Source organism: Crinia signifera, chromosome 3, assembly GCF_055691185.1.
Source record: "Crinia signifera chromosome 3, ASM5569118v1, whole genome shotgun sequence".
Taxonomy (NCBI): Eukaryota; Metazoa; Chordata; class Amphibia; order Anura; family Myobatrachidae; genus Crinia; species Crinia signifera.
In genome coordinates, this window is record NC_139219.1 from 67643905 (window position 1) to 67671269 (window position 27365).

At 42.9% G+C, this 27365-nt stretch overlaps 1 protein-coding gene across 4 annotated transcripts in view; it reads right to left on the reverse strand.

Annotated features, from left to right (window-relative positions):
• Positions 1 to 14740: 14740 nt before the first annotated feature.
• DTD1 (D-aminoacyl-tRNA deacylase 1) overlaps positions 14741 to 27365 on the reverse strand; it is a 140713-nt gene continuing 128088 nt past the window's right edge. The window contains exons 5-7 of one of the 4 annotated variants that reach the window (XR_014471587.1): positions 16755 to 16918; positions 16560 to 16621; positions 14741 to 15670 (exon numbers count right to left, since the gene is read on the reverse strand). Coding sequence is in view for 3 of the 4 variants with exons in the window: in XM_083175936.1 (XP_083032062.1) it covers positions 16763 to 16918 (156 nt within the window). In the remaining variant the exon portion in view is untranslated. The remainder of the gene's footprint in view (positions 15671 to 16559; positions 16622 to 16754; positions 16919 to 27365) is intronic. The other 3 variants (XM_083175939.1, XM_083175936.1, XM_083175938.1) reach the window with 3 other exon arrangements.

Below are 27365 nucleotides of genomic sequence, written 5' to 3' on the forward strand. Positions count from 1 at the left end.
ATCTGCGTATGGGAATATGTGCATGTGCAGGTCTTCTCTGCAGGCACCTTCATAGACTAGTCACCGGGGGGCGGGCAATTGCAGCGTTTCCTGGTTGTATCCATGAAAACGCTGGGTGCACCCAGGAAGACACTGGTCATCCCCATGCAATTTGGGCCTTCAGGGGGCAGGTGTCTGACATCACCTGTTCTCGGAGCAGGGCACCACTGATCTAAGTCACCAGAGATTGACATGGAATAGTTAGCACTACAGTCTGCGACCATAGAATGATTTTGGGCCTGCACGCAAGCCTGTGGATGGATGTTTAGGCAAAGGGGGACATTCAGCGTTTACCGGGGACGGGCATTCGTATGCCCAGCTGGTGGCATTACAAAGCGAACTACCACTGCTTTGTGAGCCAACCAGAATCAGGCTCATTGCCCCATACATGTCACGGACTACAGGCCAACATTGTTGTGCGACTGGATCATACAGCCCACCAATAACATATGCATTCTGCTTAGACCAAAATGCAATATTTAGCACTTGCCCTCTCAAAAGTTTATTATTTTTGTATTACTACTTTGTTTAGAATTATAAACCTCAAAGAAATATGCAATAAGTAATTGCTAACATATAATTATGTAAATCTGGTTAAAGTTTTTCTGTGTTCTCATTTCTAGGGCAAGTGATTAAGAGCACCACAAAAATCAATATACTGTCCAAATACTGTAGAATCAACAGCTACTGTCTTTACCAAATGGAGTGGCTGTCTGCTTATTGGCTGTTACAGAAACCTCTGACACTCCTCCTCGTAGTCAGTGTAAGGTGGTGTAGGCGCATGTACAGGACAGTGCTGTGGTTTGTAGTACCGCCATTTTGTTACCACCATAAGAAATTGTGGTACTTGTTTCCTAGCACGGCGCCTGTGATTTTGATTGTATCCATCGGGTCCAAAAAAATCGCCTTGATCGCATTGCATGCAACCAAATCGCATGCGATGCAATCGATGCGATTTTTACATCGGAACAATGTAAAATGGTCCCTGGGACCCCATTTTACATTGGGCCCAATGTTAAATGCCCCCCAGACCCCAATTTTCATTGTATACCCACCCTGATGGGTCAAATGCCCCCCCCCATTGTTAACGCCACCCCACGATGAACGCCAACCCAAAGTGTGGCGAGCGCAGCGGTACGCGTCATCCGACCTTTTCATTCCCCCACTATCCAAGTCGGGGTGGAGTTGATTATATATAGTGTGGCGATCGCAGCGAGCCCGAAGTGTGGCGCGCATTACTTCACAGGTATAACGCGTCCGCTCGCCACGCTTCGGGCTCGGTGGCTCGCTGCTTTCCCCACACTATATAGAATCAACTCCACGCCAACGTGGATAGTGGGGGTATGAAAAGGTATGTGGGTGGATAGTGGGGGTATGACTTCGGGTTGGCGTTCATCATGGGGTGGCGTTAACAATGGGGGGGGGGGGCATTTCATATGTAAAATACCCATGAGGGTGGGTATACAATGAAAAATCGGGTCCATTGGCCCATTTAACATTGTTCCCTATGTAAAATCGCATCCATCGCATCGGTCGAATTGCATGCCTTAACTTAAGGCATGCGATGGACGTGATGGATGCGTTTTTTTACTTGTCGGGGAAAAGGCTAAAAATAGCCCTGAAATCACGTCGGTCGCGTCCATTGCATACCTTAAGTTAAGGATGCGATCACCTGCGACGGGCGCTGTGCTAGGAAACAAGTACCGAAATTGTTTTTGCCACGTCTTCAGTGTTGGCATAAGTGTAAACATGGAATAACAATGTACTTCTACAAAATGTAAATAAAAATTCAAAATCAAATACACGACACAGTGATGCAAATGTTCTGTACATGCATAGCGTATGAGGGGTATTCAATTCCCTGGTGGCGAACAGTGCCGTTAGCTCGCCGTCAGAGTATTCAACTCCCTCCCCTTCACTCGCCGTTTCCACCTCGCTGGTTCCCTTCGGCGAGGTGGAGACGGAGAGTGTGGCCATTAAAACGCTGAAAATAAGCCATCCTCGCCATAGAAAACCCCCTTGTCGCAGCATTGAATACCGCCCTATGTCTGCCGATAAAAACATAATAAATGTCTTCATGCTGTACCTGTTAATGTTATTTGAGTGAAAATTATCAATACTTCCAGTGGCAAACGCAGGATTTTCAGAAGGGGGTTTCCAAAGGGGCGGAGCAAAGCACGGAGATGGACACTTAGGTGACCCAGTATATGCCGGGTCAGTTAAAGTATTATAGATAGACCAAATGTATATAAATAATAATAATAATAATAATAATAAAAAAAAAAAAATATATATATATATATATATATATACATATACATATACTTTGTCACCTACACCTTGGCAAAGGGGCATCTGCCCTGAAACATTGGTTGTTGTACTTTTGAATACAAAATTTAAGCACAAGTCCCAGGAGTGCCAGTTTCTTTCTTCCATTTATTGTTCATATACATACATACATATATATATATATATATATATATATACATACAAGGGCATCAACAACAGTGTAGGCCCCTGGGAATAGCAATGTATTGGGGCCCCTACCGATCCTCCAGTGGTAGGGGTGGGGGAAGTTTTGATGTCCCGCGGGTGGTAGGGGGTATTATATCAGCCGCTCAGCATGTAGGGCCTGGATCAGTAATTTCCACTAATTACCCCTTTATTGCACATATGGTGGGAGATGGGGTGGGAGAAGGGGGCATTGGGCTGAAGGAAGGGGCCCTGATACATAACTTCCAGGGTGGTAGAGGATGTTTAATATGCAGAGGAGGGGTGTATAGTGGAGTGGGCTTATTATTCATAATTTTCTGGTGGGAGGACAGCTTGCTTGACTGCAGATATCTCCAGTTCCCGGAAATAGATTTCTTAGATTTTAATGGAATTAAAAACTAGAGAATTCCACCTACCAAATGGTATTATGGACTAGAGCAGGGGTGGCCAACCGGTCAGAGGTAAAGAGCCAAAAAATATCGGTAGTCAAGCTAAAGAGCCGACATCATGCACGCGCCGAAGGTGCATGCGCCAAAAAAAGGGGCGTAGTCTATTTTGACCCCTTGGGTGGGTGTGATACAAATATGCCTCCAATAGTGCAGTGCCATATATACATATGCCCCCAATAGTGCCAGATACACATATGCCCCCCACGGTGCCAGGTATACACCACACGGTGCAGGGTATGCCCCTACGGTGCCAGAAAGCTGGTATGCCCCTACGGTGCAAGAAAGCTGGTATGCCCCTACGGTGCAAGAAAGCTGGTATGCCCCCACAGTGCCACAAACTGCTATGCCCCCACAGTGCCACAAACTGCTATGCCCCCACAGTGCCACAAACTGCTATGCCCCCACAGTGCAAATTCCCCAGCAGCAGCACTCACCATTGTTGCTGCTGCTGCCGGGCGGGGAGAGGACAGTCTGGTGTCCCCCTGCAGTCCTCCTGTCATGTCACCGATGGGAGGAGAGCACAGCACAGCACGCATCTCCTTCCCCCTTACTTCCCTGTGACTGGGCCGTCCACCATTCAAAGCTCGCTGGCCGGCTCCTGATTGGCTGCTGGCCACCAAGCTCTGATTGGCAGACGGCCCAGTCACAAGGATGCACAGTAAGGGGTAGGAGAGATGCGCGATGCGCGATGCGCGCTCTCCTCCCCTCAGAAGGAGAAGGGATTCAGGGATCCGGCAGCAGAGGGGACTGGGACAGACGGTGGGCAGCAGTGGGAGCAGGAGCCGCACTTTACAAGGGGGAGAGCCGCATGAGGCTCAAGAGCCACGGGTTGGCCACCACTGGACTAGAGGATCAGACTTCAGAGCAATCTGCCAATGAGTGTATAAAACTACATACCAGGTGTGTGGAGCTGGAGCAGTAACCATCTGCTAGAAGGCTGACATCTATGGTTCTGGGAACAGAAGAGACAAGCTACTAGTGTCCTTCAAAGAGGGAGAATCCCAGCTTTTGGAGTATACCCTCAGAAAAACTCTAAGTGAGACAGAACCTGAAATATCTGACTGGGAAGAGCAATTAACAGGCTTGGATGGGGACCACTGCTTTGAAGTCCGATATCTCCGGTTCCCAAGGGCCGATTTTTAAAATTCTTGTACCCATGGAAAGAGGAGACCCTCAGCTTTCAGCCTAGGGCCCTTAGACTCCTGGGGGGGTTTCTGGGTACCCAGAAACCCCCCCTGCGTGCGCTACTGACTTCATCAGAATAATTGATTTAAAAGTATTCCCCTACTTCCAAGTGATCATTTTATGTCCCAACAACAATTTTATCTCTTATTAATTCTGCACTGTCCTATCCAACGGAGTTGGTGATTTGTCCTGTTCAAACATTTTATTCTTTAGTAACATTTCTAGTTGCGGCAATCAGTCTTTGATTATCTGGATAAAATTTCTGTGGCAGAATAAATAGGGTGCATTTCAGATATTCTTCTGTGTAGACGGCCACAAGCGTAACCCTTTGACTGCCAACATCTCTGTGAGAGATGTTCAAAATATCCACTGAAAATGCCAGTGTTGCTCACATTTGTTATATAAATTCAAATGAATATTTAGTGAAAAAAGATCATATTTCCTACATAAGGTACACATTACAAGCCATTATGATGAATAAAAATATGTGCTTGGCCTTTATCACAACTTGGCACTCAAAGGGTTAAAGGACCACTCTAGTTCAGAAAATTATTTATATGTTATTTATTGTCTGCACCTTAACTTGTGGGTTTGATGTCTTTGTTTTTCTTTGGTACTGTAATAATAATAATAATAATAATAATTATTTCCTGCATTTTTGCTGCTGATTGCAGATGGCATCGATAGAATACATTGGCGCGTGTACAGTCTACCCATAAATGCTCAGCTGCTTGAACATCATCTTTGCATAGAAATCTGTATCGGGCTCTCAGTCTTTTGGAAGTGGGCTTAATACCGGTGTCACATTTAAAGTAGACAGACTGCCCGTTTTACTTTGCGTCATTTTCTATCCTATCAAAGAACATCAAAGGGACTTCGGGAATGTGGGCAGGTCCCTGGGATGTCATTATGTCACTTGATATTTGCACAATAAGATACAAGATTTGGAGGGCCAGGATATCTTTTTGGAGCCCCTTGGGACCTGCTTGGCCATAGGTAGGCGCTTAGGTTTTCCTGTGCAAAATCCACCTCTGACCTCATTGCACATATTATTAAATCCATTATTCTGAAATTGGAGTAACATATTTTAAACTAATTTAATCAATGTACCCTGTGGACTGTTCTCAAGCAAAGAACTACATGCCCCATGATGCTTTGCTCCTATGAAAGGAGTTCCCCAGCTTATCAAGAGGGTTCATGTGAGACCTATTAAGCTAGGTATACATTGGGTATACATTGGGTATACATAAGGTTATATATTGGCCTTTCATTTGAATGGCTGACATATCATGGACTCGTCGGCGGGTGTGTACCAGCAACACGTCTGTGAACCCCCCCCCTTCTAAATCCTATGTTTGCCCCTGACTTTAATCATTTGTAAATCTGTATAATGGAACTACTGTATAAAATAGCTCTTTCAGATGCGGTAATATTGCCGGTTCGCAGAGGTGATGTGAACAGACCGCAAAATGCAGGGTCGCACCGAGACTTTGAAACGGTTCAGTCTCGATGTGACCCTGCCTTTGCGGTCTGTTCACATCACCTCTGCGAGCTGGCAATATTACTGCATAGTTGCCGACATTTGCTTTCTCCTCTCCCCGATGGTAGTATGGCAGGGCCCGCTCCCTGCCATACTACCATCGGGGAGAGGAGAAAGCAGACGTCATCAAGCCCTGCCCCCATGGCATGTAAACACCACAATTTGTGGGTCCGCGCATAGGAGGAGGGGCTAAAATGCTGCGAAATGCAGCGATTCGTGACATTTTAGCCTCGCCGCGGACCCACGAAAATGGTATTTCGGGCAAAACGAAGGGGGGGGGGGTTTGCGGGGGCTGCATTGCCATCGCAGGAAGATTGCCCTCCTTAATGGGGGGCCAGGAGGGGTACCCGATTTTCGGGAGCCTCCCGGCAATTCTGGGAGGGTTGGCAAACCTGTATTACCGGTTCGCTGATGTCATGTGGGGGCACGGTGGAGCTTCGCCATGTATATATACATATATATATATATATATATATATATAGATTTAGTATATGTACATATATATATCGATTTTTTTCCCCCTTTGTTTGTATCTTTTCAGGCATGACCAGACGACATATCAGGCATTGTACAGATTGATGCCAAAAACATTGTAAACTATAACTAAGTTCATACAATAATTTGCCTTGAACAGTATGTAGTGAGTCATATATTAGACAGAAAGAGAACAGAAGAAAAATAGAAAAGAAGAAAAAGAGTGTCTTCGATGGAAGAAAGAATAAAAAAAGGGGGGGGGGGATGGTGGAAAAACCAGGCCACGCTGGATGCAAGTCAATTAATCAAGTGAGTGTACGCCGGCAGATTCTGGAGAAATGACAAGGCCGTGCTGCAGCAAGCTCAGACAAAACCAACCCAGGGGATGCAGACTGTAGGCTTTCGAACCATGGAGGAAGAGGAGGTCAATTTAAAAGTCATCCATTGGAACCAGGTAGCAGAGAATTCAGAGAATCTACAGTATCTGATAATGACATAATTATGTCATCCATGGACAAGAAAAAAATCAATACAACATACAGTAGCTAGTAACCATTGGAAGAGAGCAGGGGAGACTGCCAATGGTTTGCAATAAGGATTTGAGCAAGGAGATCACTTTTGTGGATTCCCACAAAATATGTATGATTTTTATTTGGGCAATAAGATGCAGAAATGGACTGATAGAATTCATGAAGGACAGTTGTTCTATAGCACCAGCAACATGTAAACTGGGATTCAGTCAATTAGACAAAGAGGCAGCTTGTCGGGGTGGGGAGGGGGGTGCGGTGCCTTCTGCCGTGCAGGTAGAGACTTGCTCCTTACCTGGTGTTGCACCCTCTCAACCTCAGGCTGTAAGATGGACCAACGGTCCTGGGTAATTGACTGGGTAATTGACTGGTCACAACGTTCTGAAAGGAAGATGATGTAAATACAGTCCTTCCTTAGAAAAGAGCCATACGCCCATAAGCCTAGGTTTTCCCCTACAGCATTAATTATTTATTATTATTCATATTATTATTTTTTAACAGTATCATATATAGCGCACACATATTCTGCAGCGCTTTACAGAGAATATTTGAACATTCACATCAGTCCCTGCCCCAGTGGAGCTTACACTCTATATTCCCTACCACATGTACAAGCACACATTCATTCTAGGGTTAATTTTGTTAGGAGCCAAATAACCTACCAGTATACAGTATTTTTGGCCTATGGGAGGAAACAGGAGTACCCAGAGGAAACACACGCAAGTACGGGAGAATATACAAACTCTGCACAGTAAGAGCCATGGTGGGAATCAAACCCATGACCTCAGCGCTGTGAGGCAGTAATGATAACATTACACCATCCGTACTGCCCAGTATTGATATTCATGCACCAGGTGAAGATTCAACCATAAACCCAAGTGCAATATTTCTTGTCCACCAAGAAGGAAGGTAGGATAAGTGAGACGAACAGAACACAGATGGACAAACAGACACATATAGTTCTGACTGTGACTACTTTTGTTCTTCCTTCGCTCACTGGCATACAGATTCCTGTAAGGAGGAAAGCACCACAGCCGTGCAGGGATGAAACCTACTGTAACCTATCTCTGTCACACTTACTACAAAAACATTGCCCTTAAACTACACTACAGTATGTGTGTGTATTGCATCACAACCCATAAAAGATAAACAGTTCTAACAACAGTACTCTGCACAGAACCATCACAATAACAATGCAGCCATGCAAGAGTATATTACGGCCCTGTCTGTTTGAATCTCTGCCTATCTACTCACAGCCGCCCAGTGTGTATGGGCCTTTAGTCTATTAGAAGGTGAGCTACCTGTTGAAACCGGACCATTGATGGAACTGCTTTGTAGCGCTGATTCATTCATCCATCGTTAACTTACAATTAATTCATCCCAATGGAAAGATTTTTTTTTCTACAATTGCATATATTTAGCCTAGGCCTTACACAGTTCTCATTGAGTTTTAACCACTGGCCCGTCTGTACTTACCAGGGTCCCCTTTCAGATGTATAGTGGTGTATTATTGTGGTATATATAAAAAGGATAACCATCATGTGCTTAGTTCCCAGGTCTAGTGCATTTCTATTTTCAATCTAGTACATTATCATGCATGTACTATTAGGCCCTTACCCCTGCATTTCCCCTGTGGAACCGTCATCTCTCAGTCTAACAGAATGAGCAAACAGAAGAAGCTACAATGGTGCAATCAGTTAAATCAACCCCACCCCCAACATAGCAGCAGCCTCCCTCCATCCACCGCAGCCCGGTACACAGTGGAGTGTGTGGGGCTGGGGTGACAGGCAGAAGCCACTGATGGGTAAGAGGGCATTCGCACAGGCGGTATTACATATCTCGCTAATCCCCCCCGAAGTTCTTATGTGAGAGTACATACAAAGAATTCAGCCTCTATTTAAATAAGTTAAGAAAGAAAGAGAAAAAAAACAGGCAGCACCTCCAAGCTTAAGCTAGCAGTGGATATTCTGAATAATGACAATTATCAGCTGTAGAAAGTTATTACTACAGACAGGGGATAGGTTAATAAACTGGAATGAGATAAGAATGACAGACAGTCAGATGCTACCTTATTAGTTGGCCAGTCAGCTAATTTACATATGATTTGAGAGTAATGTGAATGGAATGTATCACTCCTAACAAACTCTGCATGAGAAATACAATTTAAAACTGTTCCTACTGAGCAAACTATAGAAAATGGGGATTGGCAAAGGATGGGACATAAAGTGTAACTATGTAATAACCATCCTTCTGTATAGTCTTCCAGACAGAGGTGTTTTAACATAGTAGGGGGCCTGTGTGCAGATTCCGGGTGGGTCCCTGCATGCGCAGGTCTCTGGAAACATGGCGCCCGCCATGCTCTGGGGACTAATTTCCTCAATGCACATGCGCGGTGGACATTTTTGCTGTAATTTTGGCACGTGTGAAAATTACACAAAGGCGAAGCTCTGGAAAGTTAAATATTACAAAATGGAACTGTATGGAACACGCTAGACTCAGGGGCCCATAAAGCATAGCAAACATTAAATAAAAGCTCTTGTGTGTAACTCACAATCGGGTGTAAAAGGATTAATTATTATAGGGTGTTGAGGGCACGTAAAATCCCCCCCCCCTTTTTTAAATATATAGTCACCAACACTCTATAACTTCCTAATATGATTGCTCGTACACCTTAATAGAGTATAAAAAATAGCAGCTCCCAAATGGTTTACTGGAGCACCATCATATAGGTTAACCTTCTGAAGAAACCGCCATTTGTACCTGCGGAGAAACACGTTAAGAGGCCCGGTTGACATGACATACCAAGCCAACAAATACCCACTCTGTTGCACAGCGGCCACCAGCGCCCCTTCACCATCTGCTATAGCCGAGAACAGTGCCCCCCTGAATTCTTCCGGCTGTCTTAAAACAGAAGTCCGTGAGCGGGCGCAGGCTCAGCCGATAACTACCGTGTGCAATCGGTGTAAGCCGGACGGGCAACTCCCGGCAGGGGAGAGTGAGCAAAGGAGTGGAGACCGGCAGTGGGTGAGATACCACCTTATTTGGTGTCCACGACATTACCATCTATTAATGCAGTAGCCTTTGTGGCTACAGAGACTGTGGGTTGGCTCCATTTATATCTTTATACATGGATTAGCTCATTTAAGCATTAACACCTGGCTATACTGGCGATCATATGCTGAGAAGCTAATAAAAAGGATACTATAAATTCCTCTGCTCTTTATGAGATCAAATCCAAATCCATCAAAGGATACAAATGATCCAATCTACATACTGTACCCAGAGCCGGATTAACAATGGGCCTGATGGAGCTACAGCTCCAAATAGGCCCATTTTGTAGCTGAGGGTCAGGGCTTTCCAACGAGCCCAGCCCCGAGTCTCTAGCCCCCCGGGAACCGGAGATACTGCCAGGCAAAGCTGGAACGTTTTCCCCATAGGATAACATGAGACCCACAAATTCCAACACCCACCTGGTTCCAACGGCATCACAGAAGCTCACGGATGATCTCAGTCTAACCCAAATTGGGCCTTCAATCTGATACCAGGCTGGTCCATATGGGTTCATTGGTTCTAGAGATATTTCGTGTAAACCGATTTTTTTTTTTTTTTTCATTTTTGAAATGTAATTTCATGGTTGTTCATGTTGTTTGAGGACAGATTTCTCTGGAACCAAATGGCCCAGTTTCACAGGACCAAATTCAATGGCTCAGTTGGTTCCAAAGATATAGCTGGTTGTTTAAAGGGGGAGGGTAGTTTTCTCTCCTCCTCACGCCAGAAAATGCAGGAACTAGGCTGGTGTAAAAGGGGCCAATCCGGGAATGTCCCTGCATGATCCTGGGTCAATATTCCTGGATAAATCCAAGGCATTTTCTGGTGTGAAAGGGGTATTATACCAAATAGCTGGGACCTACATTGCTCTGAATACAGCCGGGCAGCCCCCTGCTCTCTGTCCGGCAGTCAATGGCTGTCATTTCTGCCTGGCGGCGGCTGTCCCTCAGTTACCACAAACATGTATTCCCCCTTGGCAATGAGCATGTAATCCCACATGGCAATGAGCATGGAAACTCTGGCAATGAGCATGGAACCCCTGGCAATGAGCATATAGGTAAGCAGCACTTATGTAGCATAATTTTTAATAGGCATTATGGTGTTTGGCTTAATACATAATGGACATTATGGTGTGTGGCTTAACATGTAATGGATATTATGGTGTAATTTTTAATGCACACCTTTGGCGCGCAATGACCGTTTATGAATCATATTGTGCATTATTGCTCAATCTGTTTGGTATAGTGTGTATTTTGGCTCAATCCATGTGGCAAAATGTGAATTTTTTCCTTAATCTGTGTGGCATAACGTGAATTTTGACTCAATCCGTGAACCATAGTGTGAATTTTGGCTCAGTCAGTGTGAATTTTTTTCTCATTCCATGTGGCATAATGTGTAAGAGTATAAAGGGGTGTGTACAGTATAAAGGGGTTACTATTGTGTTGCATGATTTGTCTAAGGGATATATAGGGTCCGGTATGATATGCTGGCGGTCGAAATACCGACGCCGGACTCCCGACCGCCGCAATGCCGACAAGGGGGGCTGTGGATCGCTCCCCCTTTCGGGTTCGCTGCACTCACCAAGCAGAGGGCTCGGTGCCTTGCTACGCTCGGCACAATATTTTATTCTGACTGGAGTGCCGCCTCACCCCGCAAGTATCTTAGGACATCGGCATCCTGCGGGTGCACCTTTGGATATCTCCCTGCATTTTTCCTATGTCAGACCCCTGCTTTTTCCAGGCATATATAATTAGTTGAAAGTATTTACAAAAATAGAGACACACCCATGAGCAGACCACCCAACCAGAGCACTGGTCACGCCCCCCACATTATTAGGCGCTGGCCACAACCCCTATTATTGCGCATAATAGGCCCTTGATCATTTTCAGCTCCAGGCCCATTTAGACCTTAATCTGGCTCTGACTGTACCTCCCTCTGTTGTTAAATGGACTTAATATCTCATTAAAGACTATAGAGGGTAACTACAGAGATATATAAAATTTATGGCTGGACTGGTGCAATTATATATTTACATACTTGTGAGTATGATCGGGTCATAAATATATTTGTTATTATTATTTTTATTGTTGTGTTGCTTAACTAAATACATTGGAAAGTTGCCCATTAAAGAAAAGCCTATGCTAACAGACCCAAACAGACCACAAATTAACATGCTGGACACAAGGCTTGAACCAGAATTAACGTCACCGTGACGTCACCGGCGCACTTGGGAACTCGTGCAATGCACTCCTGGGACCACTGGAGACGCCGGAGATGAAGCTGAAGGCCTGCCGTGGACGCCGGGGGACTAGGTAAGTATAAAAAAGGGTCAGGGGGAAAAAAATGGTTTTTTTTTGTAAAAAACTCACCAAAAAAATACACCAGGTAAGGCTGGCGGATTTGACAGAACCGTGCACAGATCAGTGAGATCTGTACATGGTTTAGTCCCAAAAATATATGTTAAAAAAAAAAAGACTCATTGAGCTGCTCCTGGTTCCCCAAATACAGGGGGGGGGGGGGGAATCATAGGCATTCCCCATATTTAAGAAACCAGCACCTGGCTCTTTGACTGGTTCCAAAAATACAGGTAACAAAAAACGTAGGGGCTCCAACAGTCAGGGGCTCAAACATCGCTTTTTATAGAACAACAAAACCAAGCATGTGGGGCATTAATGTGCCGGCTGGGTCTCATATTTCACCTAGAATGTGGAAATGAGCAGACACACACGCAGAGCTGTACAACTTTAATACAGACCCCTTTTACACTGTCATTTAATTCTTACATACCTCCTTCAGCATTGTCCTCTCTCTGCCACTGCTCACTCGGCACTGACAGCACCAGAGTGAGTGGGCTGTACTATAGCGGAGATGGGGACCCTGTGATGTCACCCCATGCATTTTTTATTATTATTATTATTATTGCAAAAAAATTCACATTACCATGTGTAAAAAAATCATATATGTGTAATAAATCCGTTCCCAAAATTTGCACATTTTCGCAACAAAAAATTGCATGTGAATTCCATTTCTGCCCCTGAAACCACATTTAATTACATTTGTGTTTTTGGACAAAAAAATTTGATTTTCAAACTTGCGATTTAGAGCGATTGTGGAACCTTACAAAAAATGTCATCCTATTACAGTATATGTCACCCAATGTCTCTTTTCACCTTTGATGTAAAACGGAAAGCCTTATAGAGATACTTTTTGATGTTTTTACAAGGAATACATAAACCACGTCTATTAAATCCTGTGATTATTTCTTTCTGTAAAGTGCTTCTAACTATTTTTTATATTAATGATTGGCTAGGGTCTTTTAAATGTTTTGGTCTGAATTTATTTTTAAGTCTGTTCCAATTTCTTATCATTGGAATTATATTCTGTGTTAAATGGTAAATTTTCTTTTTTAATTCTTAGGTAGTCATCACTTCCTAAACTAATAACATTATTTTTGGCCTCATCAATAGTATATTTATTGTAACCTTCATTAAGAATTCTATTGCTGTTATTAGTCTGCTCCGTACAAAATAATCACTTTATTTTTAGAAGTTTCCCCAAATGAATCTAACCAAGCGAATTGGCATGACGATCGGTATTTGTCACTATATTGTTATTTGAGTCTGGTACAAGTCCCTGAATCCTTTATATAAATTCCGAGATAGAGGAAGTTACAATTTCTCTTCTAGAACTGATAGGCAAAATGATTGTTAGATGATTGAATGACTCTCTTCTAATTAATTTGTTGCTCACTGCATTATTAATAATACATCTATAAAATGATGCCAGGACACCAGATTTGCCCACATCTATGGGCACTTCAAATGTTCATATCCTGCCACCATGCAATGACCAAATTTGCTATATAGGGGAGAATCTGTAGCCCATTGCTATCCAAAATTCCTATATGTAATAACTTTTGTCATAAATATTGTATGCTTAAAATGCTGGTATTTAATTAGCGCCACCTGTGCGATACAATGCCAGATTTGCTATCCTATTTTTTTATCCACCAAGCTTTGGATGAATACCAGCGTAGATAGAAACTATTTCACAAAACATAGAGAGTGACAACATAACGGCAATTGAAGACGTATTGTTCCTGGCTCCTTACTTATTGGCCAGGATCCTGCCCCATTCTTTGTCTCCGGACCAATGGCAACTGTTCTTATTCTCTATTCTCGCATTCAGCTATTACCCCCTGCAGCCCATCTCATCGTCGACACCTGAATATTACTTATTGTACTTAATGTGGTGAGCCTAACACCTGGGGATCTCCAAGTACCTGAGGAAAGGCCACAGCTATAGGTGATGACCTCTCTAGTCTGGTTCTAGAAGTTCATATGAATACTTTGGTGTGTTTAACATTTCCTGAGCTGTGACAGTGCATGCTACGGTAGAACTTGCTTGTTAGGGTATGGATCATTAGGTCTCCAGCAGTTAGGCATGCATTGGATTGACACAATTAGGTCGACATGGGTGTAGGTTAACATGTCATTAGTTCGACACATGCATTAGGTCGACATGGGCAAGGTTGACAGTAAAAAGGTTGACATGGGGGTTTTCACTGTTTTTTTAACCTACTGTTGACACAGTTGACATGGACACTGAAACGTAGCACCATGTCCCCTTGCTGTGCTCGCCATGCTTCGTGCACGGTGCCTCGCTGCACTCGGCATACTATTTTATTCTCCCACCACGCCCTAGTGGATGGTAGGGCATGAAATACCGCCTGTCAGCACATGTCGGCTCAAGAAATAGTGAAAAACCCCATGTCGACCTTTTGACTGTCGATCTTGCCCATGTCAATCTAATGCTTGTGTCGACCTAATCACATGTCGAGCTACACCCCTGTCAACCTAGACCCTTGTCGACCTAACGGTGTTGACCCAATGCTTGTCGACCTAATGACCGGATCCCGTTTGTTAATCATCCAGCTTTGGGTATGATGTTTTGCACGTTCAAGTCACAGTAACATTTATCACATAAGCAAAGGATAAACGTTATTTAAAGGATAACAACTTTTATTAAAGTCTGCTGCAATAAGCTGTTACCTTAACAATTATACACAAGCAATGTAAGGGACACAGGACTCTACATTAACATTACACGGCAATCCCTTGTCCTCCATTATTTTGTTCTCTATGCTTCCCTGAAAAAAATAAATGACACCAAATGCACGGTAAATGTAAAGGTCAACATTTTGTGTTTGACAACAGTGTAGTTATTGCAACAGTTCTCTTTTCGTTTGTTTCTTTTATAATTTTTTTGGTCAGATAATATAATCCTAATATACTGTATGTACTAGGGAAGTCTTGAGCAAATGGTCTTTGTTGATTCCTTTCCATTAAAGCCAACATCATAGCAGATATCTCAGTATGTGGATAGGAGAAATATGATGTGATGATGTAATCAACAGGACCAATGGGTTACTGGGGGTGTGACCACTGAAGGGAGTACATTGTTATAGTTTGTGCCACCCTGCACTCCCAAGACCATACAAAGCCACTGGCATAATCTTCTGGTTGGACTTAATTTGCAATTTATACTAACAAAGTGTGTATATATATATATAGACCAGGGAAAGACGACTGTTGCACTACTGAGCCAATAGGTAGAGTTAGCAATTCTAAATAAGTGATAGAAATGACTGCAAGGAGCATGTAGGGCCTTATGTAATAGCATGTGATTTGCAGACATGGATGCAATTCCACAAGTTTACCCAAAATGTGTACAACGGCGATAATTGGAAAGGCAAAGCAAATCTAGCATTTCCTGCCCAGAATTGTGCCTGTATCTCGCAGGCTATTATTAAGGCCCATATTCTTTGAACAGAGAGCAAGAACAAATATTGTGTATGCTGTAGTGCACGCCAATGCTTTGGTCCCTAAGGAAATGCTGTCCATGTTGGGGGGATCCTAGAAGAGAAAAACAAAATGAACATTGACAGAACTAAACCAATACATTCTCATATAATAATAAAGGACAAATAGGATGATGGGATTTAGCACACTGATCACTAAGGGTTACAGCCAGTGGCAGCTCCGGAGGTGGTGCTTGAGTACAGTCCAACATTCAAATAGGGGGCACACACTGCCAACCCAAACTCTGCCAAACATTGCTGGCACAGGCTCACTGGCAGCTGGCTTAGCTCCTCTTTTCGAATTTTGGGCAGTGCTGCAGCCTCACCTATGGAGCAGCCACTGGTTACAGCATATTGAGCACAATGGACTACTACACATTGCTAACTTATGGGATACCGCACACTGATCACTTATGGGATAATGAACATTGATCACTTATGAAATAATGCACATTGATCACTTATGAAATAATGCACATTGATCACTTATGGGATACTGCTCTTCGATCACTTATGGGATACTGCACATTGATCACTTATGGAATACTGCACATTGACTACTACATGATACTGCACACTGATCACATATGGGATACTGCACACTGATCATGTATGGCATACTACACACTGATCCCGTATGGGATACTGCACACTGATCCCGTATGGGATACTGCCCACTGATCACTTATGGCATACTGCACACTGATCACTTATGGGATTCTGCACATCAATCACGTATGGGATACTGCACACTGATCACTTATGGCATACTGCACACTGATCACTTATGGGATTCTGGACATCAATTACTTATGGGATACTGCACACTGATCACTTATGGGATACTGGACACTGATCACGTATGGCATACTGCACAATGATCACGTATGGGTTACTGCATAATGATCACGTATGGCATACTGCACATCAGGCCTGATACAGACCTGTTCAGGATACCAACACCGGAAGGAATCCCGACTGGTATGCAGGCAGACTAAATGTGTGGCTGTAGAAACGGGGGCTAGGATTAGGCACTAGTGGGGGGATTTAGGGTTAGGCTGCAGGGGAGTGGGGGGGGATTATCAGTCAGTCATCCATTTGTATCCTGTATACAGTAATATGTGCAAACTGCTATTTACCTGACAACCTAGGGCTCTCTTTCAGAGGACACATCTCCCTCAGCACCACTGCTTGCGTTGGGATCATCCTTACTGCGAGGTAAACTCCGCTCACGGCTAGGCTCAGAGGGGGCCTTGGTTCTGGTCTTTTCTTTTCTTTGTTGCTGTTTTTCAAGCTTTGCCTGCTGGTTAAAAAAATAAAACATTTGAATAAAAACAAGACTCAAGATGAAATCTATTTAGTACCAGGGCAGGTTAAGGAAGAATACCACAAAATTCTGTATAAATAAGGATATAAATTCAGAAATAAAATGGCTGATTCTCTTATACTCCACAGTTGTCACTGAATTACAATCCAATAATCTTATGTGCTCACAAGTCAAATTACAGGTAATGGCATCCATATACAAAATCCATAAATTATTTAATTTACAAAAGCTTGTGTCTGCAATGTGCTTAAATAAGAAGACCTTAAATAAGAAGTGTTGCATTATGGTCCTGAGTTGCATGCTAAATTGCTCGCAGTAGCATCTGCTGCATTCGCCATCTGCAAGTTTATGCAAAAGGAATACAAACTCCTTTCCCAGTGTCCTTCCATTCAGCTTAATGAGCAAGGACTGACACACCCACTTTTAGTATCTGTGCCCACTTATACCGATTGCTGCGTGCTTATGTGCCACCATGGGGACAATGCACACTCCCGCAGGTCGTGAGGTCGGCCCTTAGATGAGACGTGCTGCATGTCTCATCCATCGGCTCTCATTAGGTCGATCGAGCGATCATAAGTGCTTTCAAGCATATACAATCGCTCTTTTGACCGCTCCACAACCTGCGTACAATCATCATATGCAGGTTGTCCTGATGTATGGCCAGTTGGTTTCCTAAACTTAAACCCCACCCACCCTTGCAGCCTAACGGTGAGATGTATTAAGCCTTGAAAAGTGATAAAATGTAGAGTGATAAACAACCAGCCAATCAACTCATACCTGTCATTTTTCAAACTCAGCCTGTGACATGGCAGGTAGGAGCTGATTGGCTGGTGGTTTATCACTCTCCATTGTATCACTTTTCAAGCTTAGTACATCTGGCCCCGAGCCTTAAGGGGCATACACGCGGGACAATTGTATCACTATTTCTAAGCAATCTATCTAGATTACTTAGAAATTAAGGCTGGATTGCTCTGTGTGTATGCCCCCTAGCAACTGGGGCAAACACACAGATCGCCTGACTAGTTATTGACCAATGTTTTAACCGGAGAGTGCTGTTTAGCACAGATCGCCCATACACACATCGATACGTGTGTATTTGCGATCTAGCAGCCGAGAATCACAAAGGCAATTTCCCTAGCCTGCATCAGCATGCTGACAAGGAGAAATAGCCCATTGTGTATGGTGCTTTAGTGCCCCACTAATGCCTTAACTTAAAAAAGTGCTAAACACTAGAAACGTAAAAGATGTGAAGCAAATATTGCACATATAAATTCTAAGTAGGAACACTGGTGTGTTATCGCAAAACATTGTTTGATGCTAAAATCAGAATGAATGCTTTCTCCTTTATTTAAAACCTTTGTTAATAGTTTTAACCGTTTCTTTGCTGCAGCCAAACATTAAATATAAAGCCCACACCTACAAAACCACAGAAATTTCACTGTAGTAATACATTGTACAGGTTGAGTGTCCTTTATCCAAATATACGTTATCCAAATTATTCCGAGAACCATAGTTTCCAAATTTTACTTTTTTTTGTCTATGGGGTACATCTGTAACTGGCACTACTGGGAACATGATATGTATCTGGCACTACTGGGGAAATTAAATGCAACTGGCACTACTGGGGACATGATATGTAACTGGCACTACTGGGTACATCTGTAACTGGCAATACTGGCTAAATAACATGTAACTGGCACTACTGGGGAAATTATATGTAACTGGCATTACTGGGTACATCTGTAACTAGCACTACTAGGGACATGATATGTAACTGGCACTATTGGGGAAATAACATGTAACTGGCATAACTGGGGACATCTGTAACTGGCACTACTGGGGAAATAATATGTAACTGGCACTACTGGGGAAATAATTTGTAACTGGCACTACTGGTGAAATTATATGTAACTGGCACTACTGGGGAAATAATATGTAACTGGCACTACTGGGGAAATAATATGTAACTGGCACTACTGGGGAAATAATATGTAACTGGCACTACTGGTGAAATTATATGTAACTGGCACTACTGGGGACACCTGTTACTTGCACTACTGGGAAAATAACATGTAACTGGCACTACTGGGAAAATTATATGTAACTGCCACTAAATATGTGCAAGAAAACGATTGCTTGGCATTGAAATTTAGTGTCTGAGATCGGGGATACAGTCACTAGGTCATGCATGAAGGTTGACAAACATAAGGTCAACACCACTAGGTCAACATGCATGAAGGTCGATATGGGTTAGGTTGACAGGGTCATTAGGTCGACACAAGTATTAGGTCAACATGGGGAAGGTAGACAGTCAAAAAGTCGACATAGGGGTTTTGAGCCGACATGTGCCGACACTAGTGTGCGTTTGGAAAATAAAATAGCGTGCCCAAAGCATGGCAAGCACATTGAGCCATGCAAGGAGACACGGTTCTACGTTTTGTGTCCATGTCGTCATTCGGCTAAAAATAAAGTTAAAAACCCCATGTTGACCTTTTGACTGTCGACCTAATGACCCTGACGACCTAACCCCATGTCGTCATTCAGTCATGTCGACCTTTGTGTATGTCGAACTAGTTGGTGTCTATCCAATGGTCCATACCCCTGAGATTGTACACAGACTTTGTGTATTTCATGTGTTTGCAAAACCCCAAAAGACTTGAGTTTCTGCGCTATTTGGTAACTTCAAACACCACGGATGAATGCACTCACACAAACGTTTTAAATGATATTAATAATAAATTGTTTAAATGTATTTATAAATAAAGATCAAACATTATCTAGGTGGCCACCTAAAATATAAATGACAACAAAATAATACTCAAAAACATTCATATGTTATAAAAACAATGATACCTTTGAAATTGAACCTTAGATTGTATTCTTATAGTAAAAGCACCCGGTCTTTTAATCCAGCAGCAAATTAATTTATGTCCACAGATCGTACTTAATATCACAAGTATATGAGGATATTCTCCAAAGGGGTAATTTAATTGCCAGGTCAACAAACGCTGTGGTGCCGGGCTGTGGGAGAGTCTTTTTAGTAAAATGCTATTCACCAGAGCAGTAGAGTTTTGTGAGAAAATGATATTTGCTGCATGCGCACGTCTCCTCTCCTCCCGGCGCCTGTGCTGTGATGACAGGCGCCGGGACTGGCGCATGCGCAGTACAACCATTTGTAATGCGCATGCGGCCAGCTTCTATGGGCTGCTTGGGCAACAGCCCATAGAAGCAATCTTGGTCCCGGCGCCTGTACTATACAAATGACAGGCACCATGACCAGCGAGTGCTGGTACTGGCACCGTGACCAGCGAGTGTAGGTACTGCGCATGCGCAATCCCTGTTTTTGCACAGCAGCCCGCACAAAGGCGTCCCGGAGGGAGGGAACACCTCCCAATGAGACTGCCTTTATGACTGGCAGGTCGGACTTCCAATTGGAAGTGACTGCCAGTCACAGTGAAGCCAGTGCAGTCTCACAGACTGCATTTGGCTTCACTACAGTGGAGGATTTTACCTGGGGGGGGGGGCTGCAGCCAGCCCATAGGTAAAAACCGCCACTGTTGATTAGTATGGGTATACTGCACAATTATACATGCACTCATTTTTCTTTAAATATATAATCTTGCTAAAACCAACAAAATATTAATTTCCATGTATATATATTTAACTAAAGTGCAGTCTGTATTATTTAAATAGAGAAAATGTTTTATACATATTAATAGCCAAAGTGATTAATATATGATAAGTAAAACCATAGATCTAGCTAAAAACATATACGATGTGTCTCTGCGGTATAGCTGCTCAGCAATCCCATCTTTCATAATGTACTCTTGTTCTTTAATCAATTTTTAACATGCATTTCCGCTTCTCTGCTCCCACGTAATAAAGAACTGGATTTAAATGTACAGATGTAGTCTGAATCCCCGTACAAAAGGGAATTTAGTAGTAATGAATGTGCTTCTCCATGTGGAATAAGAAATGTAACCTGTTCTGTGCCCCAACAGCTGTCGTCAGCCGCAGCAGCAGCACTTCAATCTGTATGTACATGTTCTGGCTTTATCAGCAGGATCAGTAGGAAATCCCGGCGGTCGGAATCCCGACGGTCAAAATACCGACCGCCGCAATGCTGACAAGGGGGGGCCGTGGATCCCCCCCCTTTGCGGGCTCGCTGCGCTCGACACGCAAAGTGCCGGCATTGCGGCGGTCGGGATTCCGGTGACGGTATTTCAACCGTCGGGATTCCGACAGCCGGGATTTTGACCGAATCCCTTATCCCTTATCAGCAATGGCAAAAAGCCCATACACACTAGATGAGGGTCCTCCCGTGAGTCATCTTTTACTATTTTGTCTAATGTATTAACGACGACCCCCTGCCTGGTCTGAAGACTTCAACATGCAGCCACACCTTGGCCCCCGTTCCCTCTGCCGACGCTCCTCCCCCAACAGCATTGGCAAGTGTGTGTGTCCCCTACCCTGTATTGCTCCCTACTCACTGAGTCACCGCCAAAGCCAATATCACCAAGTACACACATCAGCTAGTGTTCTACGGGGCGGTGGGTGGTCTGAATCAGGCCCTATGTCATCTGCAGAATGTATTTGGCCTAGGACCAAATAGCAAGACCGTTTAAATCTTAAGAAGTTAGCCAAACTCAGATAGCCAAAATCGGATAGTCACAATCGGCAATTAGCCTTTATCACACTGTGTGTACACATCATTAAAGATCTTGTATTGAAATTGTCAATATTATCAAACAGTATTGAAATAATTTTTATTTCTCTGTATTTAAAGCACTGCAAAATATTAAGCTGCTGCAATATGAAAGTTGATTTAATTATACCCATAAATATAACACATACATAGGCTAATTACTCATTGTAAATGGCACATTGGTCTGCGATCGCTGACAGAGGTCGCTCTAACATATGGTTTTGGCACTGTGATTGCACACCAGAAATTCACACTGTATGTAGATTCTAACACATTTGTGCACTTATACCAACTTACGGGTACTTATGGGAGAGTACAGTGAAGGTGTTCACGCCAGTGTGTCATACATGTAAACTACAACACACATACATGTAAACTACAACAAAGACACATATGTGCCTGTCAGGAGACATATAAAATTCACACTAATGATAATGATTATGAGGATTAGTAGACACTTCTGTTTGGCTGAGTACATCTTGGGCCCTCTCACTAATAACACTGGGCAACAAAAAAAATCAAAAGCAATAAATGTCAAATGTTTACCATGTTTATATGTTGTTTCATTAAATAAATATATGTATTTATTTAATGAAACAACATATAAACATGGTAAACATTTGACATTTATTGCTCTAAAAAACGCTGTTTGTATGATTTTCTTTTATAAGAGTGATCTTCACAGTCATGCATAAAGACCCCAACAGTAGTCAGCCATCATATTCCTGTCCCATCTACCCTGGTACCTTTCCTCCATCACTTTTATGTCTTGGTGAAATATCTCACCTTGCTCCTCACTATAGTCGCCTAAATTAACTGTGAATCTGTCCAAGTGCCTGTAAACAAAGTAAACTTTTACTGAATGCTCATATTCAGGCCACTGGAGGGCGGTACTGAGCCGCCGAGGAGAGTATGGTACCTCTCCTCGGCGCCTCAGTACTGCAGAGGTACCATAGAAAACACACCCCTGGACACGGGGGGTGAGGGCGCCGTATCGCCTGCACCCCATCCCCCCCCGAGCGTGTGTAGGGATGACGCGGGAGCCAGGTGCTGTGCAGGCTGAGGCAGGAAGTCACGTCCGGGAAATGCAGCAGAGGTACCCGGCGGGAGAGGAGGATGAACGCGAGTAGCGGTGAGGTGTATGGCGGTTGGCGGGGCGTGGAGGCTGGGTCAGTGGGAATCAGGCACCCGACATCCCCCCCCGCTGTGTCACAGTATCGTGTGTCGTCGTCCCCCTCAGCGCGCGTAGTTCGCGCTGAGCTGAAATCCCCCCCACAGAGGGGGGCGGGTGTCGGGGGGATTGCCTGGGGCGCAGAGAGGGTTTGCACCGGCCCTGCTCATATTTGCACCTAACTAAGTAACTAAAAGTTCCAGATTAAGTAAGAACACAATGAAGATCAAAACACATCTGCAAAGACAAGAAGGTCTGAAGCGTTTATGGGGAATGTTCAATTTCAGGGTATATGCAATATCTCAAAAACTAGAGCCAATATGGGAAAACTAAGGGCATATTTGGAATCCGTACCATCAAATTACCCTTAATTCATTAAAATAATCCTGACTATAGAAAAAAATTTTTTTCGTTGGCCAGTGTATTCATTATAAGTATATTGAGTTTAATTTGAAGCGATTTGTAGTAATTTCTCAATGCTAAGCAACACTGTTCTGCATGTACAGAATGTAATACACGTATTACTGTACTTCATTGGGTACTCAATTATCTCAAAAACTAGAGCCAATCTGGAAAAACTAATGTCAGATTCAGAATCAGCACCCTCAAATTACCCTAAAGTAGGGCTGGGCAACACCGGCCCTCCAGATGTTAATGAACTACACATCCCAGGATGCTTTGCATTAGTTTTGCTATGTGACCATGCTGAAACTGATGCAAGGCATGCTGGGATGTGTAGTTCATCAACATCTGGAGGGCCGGTGTTGCCCAGCCCTGCCCTAAAGAGACTCAAAAATAAAAGACTATTTACCAGTGTAATATAACTATTATTATAGTACCTGATGCCATTGGCCCGTATTACACAGCTGCTTCATTGTGGATGTGCCAAACCTTACAAACATATCACTAAGAGCCCTAGTCCAAAGGTCCTTTTTAACGAGGTCTGCCAATGGAAGAGATATACCCAAGAGCTTTCAGACCTTCTATTATAGAACACTGTATGACATGTATTTCCCTGTATGTAAGATATATTTCCTTTTTTCATAGTAGTATTTTCTAGACCATTAGTGACCACAAGAACCTTCTCTTCCCATTGTCACATTGGGGGTTATTCTGGTTCACTCACCAAATCAAATTCACTCTCAGATGGACAAAACCATATGCATTGCTGACATGTGCAGAGAGAGTTAGATTTTGGTGAGTTTTTTTGTTTCTGTGCAGGGTAAATACTGGATGCTTTATTTTTACACTGCAATATACCGTATATACTTGAGTATAAGTCTACCCGAATATAAGCCGAGGCACCTAATTTCACAACAAAAAACTGGGAAAACGTATTGACTCAAGTGGGACCCTTACTCGAGTATAAGCCGAGAGGGGGCTTTTTCAGCATAAAAAATGTTCTGAAAAAGTAGGCTTATACTCGAGTATATATGGTAGATATCAGTTTGAAGTACAAACCCCACCCAAATCTAACTCTCTCTGCACGTTAGATGAGGGTCTACCTGCAGTGCATATGGTTTTGTCCATCTGAGAGTGAATTTGCCTTTACGAGTGAATAACCCCCATACTGTATAACCACATCCACATCTTCCTATCCCAATTAGAGGCTTCTTATACCTTGAAATATATATGCCCTCTACTAGCTGTATCAAATTGGAATTTGGCTGATTCTTGGCTTTTATGTTTGGACTGATCCTCCAACTGCACTGTACATAGGGGCCCTTGCAAGATGCACAATCTGCCTATCCGTATTTGAAAATGAGAACAAAGAGATTTAAGTAAATACCTACATGATCAAACGTCAGGTCATAAAAATAAAACCAAAAACATGAAAATCAATGTGGATGGCAGTGGGAATTTTGATTTAAATCTCCTTGCTTGTATATGATCTATAAGTGGAATTTATATTTGCAAGGATTACCATAAAACGGCAATAGATAGCTAAAAGACAAAAGTGTGTAATTGGCAAGTCTGTCAAGTGAACCAACAAAATAGGCATAAACAGCTGTCAGCTTCACAGCCAAAGTCACTAGCAATATACAGACTACAGTAAATATTATTCAATTGTATTATTATGACAAGATTCACATCACTCGGACAAGACAAGGAAAACCTAAAAAGCATCTGCCATGTAAAAACAACAATGATTTGTTTATGTGGAAAAGGAATTAGCTGTTCTTTATAGAATATTTATTCTGTACTTCTGAATTTAAAGGAACATTGACTGGACAAATAAAACCTTATATGACTGAATATTTGTCTAATTAAAAAATGTCACAATAATTTAAGACACTGGTAATATCACTTGCTTGGCAGCATCTGGAGATCGCAATACAATGGGAGTTATTTATGGAGGTAAATTTAGGAGCTTTATTAAGCAAATAAGTGGAAATGTTCTCCACTGGCGCAAGGTGGCAAACTTTAATAAGTGCCTTCTGTCCATGTTATCCCACTGACGTCTTATACATAACCTTGTGTGTAGCAGTGGAGGACTATTTAGTGGGCACTAGCAACTTTCAAAGGGATAATATCAAATATATATATATATATATATATATATATATATATATAGATAGGGGTCGTGAGGACCGGCACTTAGAGCATCCAGCAGAGTAAATATTGAGGTGCCTTCCACAAAATAAGTATATAATGGCGATCTTCAAATAAATGAAAACAGGAGGCGGCACTCAAATCATGCAAACTGACATTGTTTTCATCACTATGATTTAATACAAGTTTACCACGTTTTGATTTGAGTGCCGCCTCCTGTTTTCATTTATTTGAAGATCGCCATTATATATATAGATATATATAAAGATGTTATGGTACTTCCTTGGCCACTATTACACCAGTTACGTTAGCCGCTACTTAACCACTACGAAAGGATTTTCGGTGAAGAAGTAACCCACCCTCCTGTGACCACGAGCGAGCCACGATCCTGAAGCAGAGCGAGCCACCGAGCCTGAAGCGTGGTGAGCGAAGCGCGCCCGTGAGGGCACAATGGTGCTACATAACTTCCGTAGCGTAAGGAAGTACCGATTTTATTATTATTTTTTAATTTTATTTATAAAGGTTCCACAAGTGGTTTGCAGCAATGTACATAGAACAATACAATACAAAGAACTAAACATTACAGTAACTGAAAAACTAAAGCAGAGCACAGGTAACAACTAGCAGCTCAATTCTTAATACACAATACAGCTAAGATGTATGGAAGCAAAGAAGCTGTCTGCATGCTACCAGGGGCAGGTAGTCATTGACAGAGATGAATGAACAAATGTGATAAGAGTTGTATATATATATATATATATATATATATATATATATCCAGAATGCTTAATACAAAGCAGGGGCACTCACCAATTTTTGCTTCAGTCAGCAATTTTAATGCATAAAGTCAAAAGGAAGTCGACGTTTCAACCCTCAAGGGGCCTTTGTCAAGACATACAGATTAGCCATCAGCACAGCAGGCAGAGAAGGTGTATACTGACACATGCAACTATAGCCATATTTGTACCCTTTAGATTGCCATCATTGCTCACATCTGTGAGGCTCAATCAGCCATTGGTGGTGCAGTGAAACGCACACATAATCAACCCATATATCAGTGTCTACAGCCACAAATCCGTACTGTATAGCTCAATAGGCTTAGCGTTAGTAGGGGCACAATATAACATTGAAGAGAAGCGAAAACGAGCGTGTAAAAGCCGCTAATTACCTTGATACTTGAGTGCTGCAGCAGCATACAAACCGGATGTCCGTATGGTGACACGCATTCGGCTTCCGGTTTTTGCGTTCCAGCAGCAAGTCAGCTGGGACGCAAGGAAGCCGGGGAGAGGGGCTGGGCTACAGCTGACACGTAATGTGTGCGGGTGGATCACCGCATGTTAAAGCCTATTGGTAATCGCTAGGAGATACATATACAGAGCGGTGTAGTGTGGCAGAGAAGCACTGACGAATGGCTATACTAAATATCAAAACAGAACATGATGTATGCTATTTTTAAAGCAATGTTGGTTTACACCGGGGGCATATTATGGCTATTGATTACAATAAAATACATGTACACAAAGACTAAATAAAGGAAACTTATGAAAAAACATAAAGTCTAAGGAACATAAACTTAAAATCTAAGGAAAAATATAAGGAAAAATAAAGATCAGAATATGTTTGACCAGTGGTTATTAAACTAAATGAACATCACTTTATATTCACTGCTTCATTGGAGAAATACGCTGAGGTGATTATATTCATTTAGACCCTTTGGGTCAATTGTATTTAGGCGATTGATCCACCTTGCTTCAAGTTTTTTTAGTTGGAGTTCACGGTTACCGCCCCTTGGGTTTTTCTGAACACGGTCGATGATCATACATCTTAGGCTGGACACTTGATGCCTAGCTTGCATAAAATGCCTCGCGACAGGCTTATCAGAACTACCGGCCAGGAGTGCCGCTTTGATCGAGGTTCTATGGTTAGCCATGCGTTCACGAAAACAGCGGGTGGTGAGTCCTGTATAATACAGTCCGCATGGACATATCAAAATA